Source organism: Nothobranchius furzeri, chromosome 1 (assembly GCF_043380555.1).
Source record: "Nothobranchius furzeri strain GRZ-AD chromosome 1, NfurGRZ-RIMD1, whole genome shotgun sequence".
NCBI classification, from domain to species: domain Eukaryota; kingdom Metazoa; phylum Chordata; class Actinopteri; order Cyprinodontiformes; family Nothobranchiidae; genus Nothobranchius; species Nothobranchius furzeri.
The window spans coordinates 7,258,780-7,263,551 of record NC_091741.1 but is presented as its reverse complement, the minus strand read 5'-3'; the positions used below and the strand labels follow the sequence as shown (position 1 = coordinate 7,263,551).

General features: G+C 39.0%; 1 protein-coding gene across 1 annotated transcript; it reads left to right on the top strand.

The window, feature by feature from the left end:
- The first annotated feature begins 583 nt into the window (after nt 1-583).
- Nucleotides 584-2,880, top strand: LOC129164336 (uncharacterized). The gene is made up of 8 exons (XM_070553891.1): nt 584-797; nt 935-1,038; nt 1,509-1,781; nt 1,883-1,976; nt 2,100-2,167; nt 2,258-2,476; nt 2,579-2,644; nt 2,722-2,880. The coding sequence occupies exons 1-8, from the start codon at nt 659-661 to the stop codon at nt 2,878-2,880; spliced, it is 1,122 nt and encodes a 373-aa protein (XP_070409992.1). The 5' UTR covers nt 584-658.
- The last annotated feature ends 1,892 nt before the right edge of the window (nt 2,881-4,772 follow it).

The following is a 4,772-nucleotide window of genomic DNA, read 5'->3' as shown; positions in this document are numbered from 1 at the left end:
AAGTAGTAATAATTATGTTAATGTATTTTGTCATAGATGTCACACAAGTTATTAATTTTTATCCTTTAAATTAGATTATACTGTGATTAACTCATTTAAAGAGCAAGTCACCCCCAAATCAACTTTTTTTTCTGATAAACTATATAAATGTGTGTGTAATAGTGCTACAGAAATGCGCAGTCAATAGTTCTGCACTTTAGTGCATTTTAGTTAAAATTTTAATTTTCTGCCTAAAACTGTCAGTGTTGTGCCGTTGTCAGATAAAAACTCAGCACTGCATTTGAATTTAAATCTGTCATAGCTATTGACTAAGAGGTACACAGTGATATTAGATGGTACATTATGATGTCACAATGTTGTGAGTGTGTGTATTTGTTTGTGGCTCCACCCTCTCGGTCTGCTAGACAACAGCATTTGTTGCATTTTTCAAACAGGAAGTGGGAGTTGAGTAAGAATCTGGTCATGGGTGACTTGCTCTTTAAAATTTAGGATTGTTTTTACATATATATAAGTTTAGCAAATTGATGGTTGCATAAGATTCTAAAAGGTGTGAGTGAGTGAGAGGGAGAGAGAGAGACTAATTCTGTCTTTACTGAGTACAGACACATGATAACATAGAAATCCATAGTGTTTGTGTTGCTTTTCTAATAGTGCTGTCATGTATTTTATGTTTCAAACAGCATTCACTATGCCTGGCAAAGAGTCCAAACGCAAGGCGGATGCTGCTAAGCGCAGCAATCGTCCAGCTCCGGCTATTCGAATTGGGATTCCAACGCACAGCAATGATGATGCTAATTGTATGTATTGCAGTATTATTTCGCAGAACAAATTATTGTAGTGTTTTGCAATTCATTTAATCTATACTGTATGTAAGATGAAAAATTATTAGCCAAAAAGATTGTTAATTTTTGTGTGTGTGTTTTTGTTTTGTAAGTTTCTGGAACTGGCTTTCGTCATCGAGTTCGTCGTTGGCCGACCAGTGTGATTTCTAACAAAGCTCACAAGTTGGTCCTTCCAGATGAGATTCCTGAGAAGAAAGTGAGTGTAATGTCCACAAATATTTAAAATATAAATATAGATTTTCTTCCAATACTATCTAGCAGTACTCTGGGATTCTAAGGAAATGGTCAGATGGTGTTGTAGCCGCTATCAGTTACAGTGCTGCAAACAGACTGAATCGGCTTCTTTTTGACATGTGCCTCAAGTCTACCAACTTTTGAATCTTAATAGAAAACCTAGTTGTGTTCATCTTCCTTTTTAGTCGGTGCTTCTGAATCTGTGATTTAGAACTTAAGCTGCTCAGTTATTTTTACATATCTGTATTTGTATTTATGTTGGTGTATTCTGTGATTAGTTTTACCATTTCATGTTTTATTGTTTGTAAACTTTGACTGTTTAATGTGATCTCTTTCTTCCTGTAAAGCATATTGCATTGCCGTTTGTATGAAATGTCATAAAAATACAGATTGTTTTATATTGAAATGTATTTATTAATTTTTCTAATTTAGTTCGTCCTACTTGTTGGGGACTCCCACTTGAGGTCCGTGGCAGACGGCATAGTCCCTATGCCGGTTGGCGGCCTCGCTTTTGGTGTGATGTCCACTCCAGGAGCTTGTGCAGATCTTCTGCGCCTTGAGGTTTCACAGGCTGTGTTACCTCGGGAGCCTGATGCTGTTTGCGTCATGGCTCCTTCTAAAAACCTTACGGCCAGCAGAACAGTTGAAGAGGCAGGGGATGCATTTGAGCGGTACCTTTTGGCTGTTCTCAGTCGCTGGCCTAAGGTGAGAGGCTGATTTGTGTAATTTTGAAGGTATGAGAGATGACAGTAAACGTACATCCTTAAAAATAATTGTATTCTTTCTTCTTCTTTTTTTTTTTTTAGGTTTTCTGTACCGCCATGATTCCCCGTTTAGTTGGATCCTGGGAGCGTCAAGACCTGTTTCAGCAGGAGTACCACCGCAGATCGGCTAAGCTAGGTAAGTTGCAACATAATTAGATGAAAAGGTAGTATTAACGACAAGCGTTATTGCTATTTACTCTTAGGTATCAAACAATCACAATTTATAACTTTACATGAATTTTTTCTTTCTGCTTCGAAGGTGTAAGTTATGTGCCGATCCACGATCACCTACCCAGGTATCGTCTTAAACTGTGGTGCCGTGATGGTGTAAGTATATTGCTTGGAAGAAAACAAGGTAAAGGTTCTTAAGTTTGAGATGATAAATTTGTATTCTTTTGTTCGTGTTTGTGGTTGCAGATCCACCTCAGTGATAATCACGGGATGCCTATACTCACGCAACTGATGTGGAATGCCTCCTATCAGTTCTTGGAGACACACGCACCAAAGCCACTGGTGCAGCACCAGGTGTCTCGTCCGCAGAAAGCGAGTATTGTGCCCCGTGTGGTTGTGAAGGGTGTGGAACGCATTCCACCTCCACGCCCTTCCGAATGGACATTTGTGAGACCTAGCGGGAAGGTGAGAGACTTTATAAAGTATAAATATTGTAAAATGTTTATAATTTTAGGCAACTGTGCCAGTAATGCTTCTAAATGTGTTTTCTTTTATTTACCATTGCAGAGGAATCATTCAGGGGAATTTGAAAAGACTTCTAATTCCCCCAAGAAACGAGTGGTTGTTTCTAAGGTTTGTGAATGTTTTTGATTGATCTTTTTCAAAGAATTTTGATTAGATGATAATATGTGGTGAATTTTCTTCAAAAGGCTGATGACACTTCAGTGGCCTTGAAGGAGTGTTTCATCCCCCTGAATCCCGTTAGGTTCTCACCTTCAATTCTGGCTGCCATGGACACGATTGCTCCATCGGATGGTCCCACAGAATTACAGGTAACTTTAAAGCAAAAGTTTATTATTATCTTTTAATGTAAAGTGTAATGTTGTTCCTGATGCTTGTAATATGGGCTGTCTGTATGGTATATTTGAAAGTATTGTACTTAACCGTATTATTTTCTGTTTGTAGACTACATCTGTGCGACATTTTAAGAAAGCAGCTAGGCGTGTCCAGCAGGAGGTTGATTCATTAAATTATCTGGCATACAAATACATTGTGGTGTTATTTTTCTTCACCGTTGTTGTTCTTGAATTATAGGTTGCATCCACACCTTGCATAAATCCTCTTGCAGACGTGGAGTCTGTTCGGTCTAGGAAGGAGGTAAGAAGTGTATGTTTCAAACATAAAATCTAAAATAATCTTTATTGTCGATGTATTGACCTTTAATTTCTTCTGTATAGGTGTTGGACTGTGACCAGCTGCCTTCACCCCACCATCAGGAGGCATCTGGTTGTCCTGGGACTGTCTCTGGGTCTGTTGCTGCCCATGCTGTGATGCTTCCTTCTGGCCATCACGCGCATGCATCACCCAGAGGTCAGTCTGCTAACACCCCTTCTTGCGTGCGTTCACAGGTTTTGCTGTCGTCTCTAGTTCCAGAGACAACTGTTCAAAATCCTGTTGTAAATAATTTTGATAAAGATAAAACAATTTTACACAACGATGATACAATTTTAGACTCTGTCCTAGGATCATTTCATCAGGGCGATGGGCGTTTTAAATATGGGGGAGTTCAGTGTGCAGCTATTACTGTTGTTGCTTTAACAAAGCACAAACAGAAGAGTGTTTTCTCTTGGGATTTTGCAGTGTTGGATAACGTTGTTGAGTTAGGAGATGAGCTGTACACAGATTTGCGCGACAACAAAAAAATTAGAGGTGGACATGAGTTTCTCTCTGTTCCAGACTTGCCAAAGGAAATTGACATAGAAGAACAGCGTTTTAAGCTTGTGTATGGGGATTTCGTTTTAGGAGATGTAGATGTAATTGAAGGCGAGTTAATAGATGCTGGTGTGTACACTCCTCTCCTGGATGGATTGAAGAAGATGTGCACACAGCATGAAACTTGCATTATGACTTTAAGTGGCAGTACTTGCGCTATCATTTGTGATAATGGACGTTATGCTGTAGTAGATTCCCATGCACGCTCCGCAGATGGTATGGTAGACCCGGCAGGACAGAGTGTAGTTCTGTACTTTGCGAACCTTGATAATGTTTTTCAACATTTTCAGAGGTTTGCTAATAAACTGGTGGGATCTCAGAAGTTATTTGAGATCACTGGAGTGGATATTGTTCAGATGGACACATTTAAACATGTATCTGAACAAACAGATGACATAAACCCTGTTATTTTTGTTAGTGATGCTAGTACTAAAGATTTTCATTTCAGTCCCGTTTCTAGAGATGCGTCACAGGTGTTGAGTAAATGTCTGAATGTGAAGTCTGCGATGGTTGATGAATCATCTCCTGTTCCTTCATGTAGCACAAGTGTGGTTAATGTTGATGATGACAACAGTATTGTAGACAATGATACAATTTTAGACTCACTTACAGGATCATTTAATCAGAGCGATGGGCGTTTTAAATATGGTGGCGTTCAGTGTGCAGCAATTAGTCTTGTTGCTTTAACTAAGCACAACATACAAAGTGTTTTCTCATGGGATTTTGCCATGTTGGACAATGTTGTTGTTTTGGGCGATGAGCTGTACACATATTTGCGTGACAGTAATCTAATAAGTGCTGGGAATGTGTTTCTTTCAGTTCCAGAATTGCCAAAGGAAATCGTTATGGGCGAACAGACTTTTAAGTTGAATTATGGGGATTTTGTTTGTGGAAATGTAGACATAGCTGAAGGCGAACTTATAAATGCTGGAGTGTACACTAGTCTTTGGGATGGTTTGAATAAGATGTGTACACAATATGAAACATG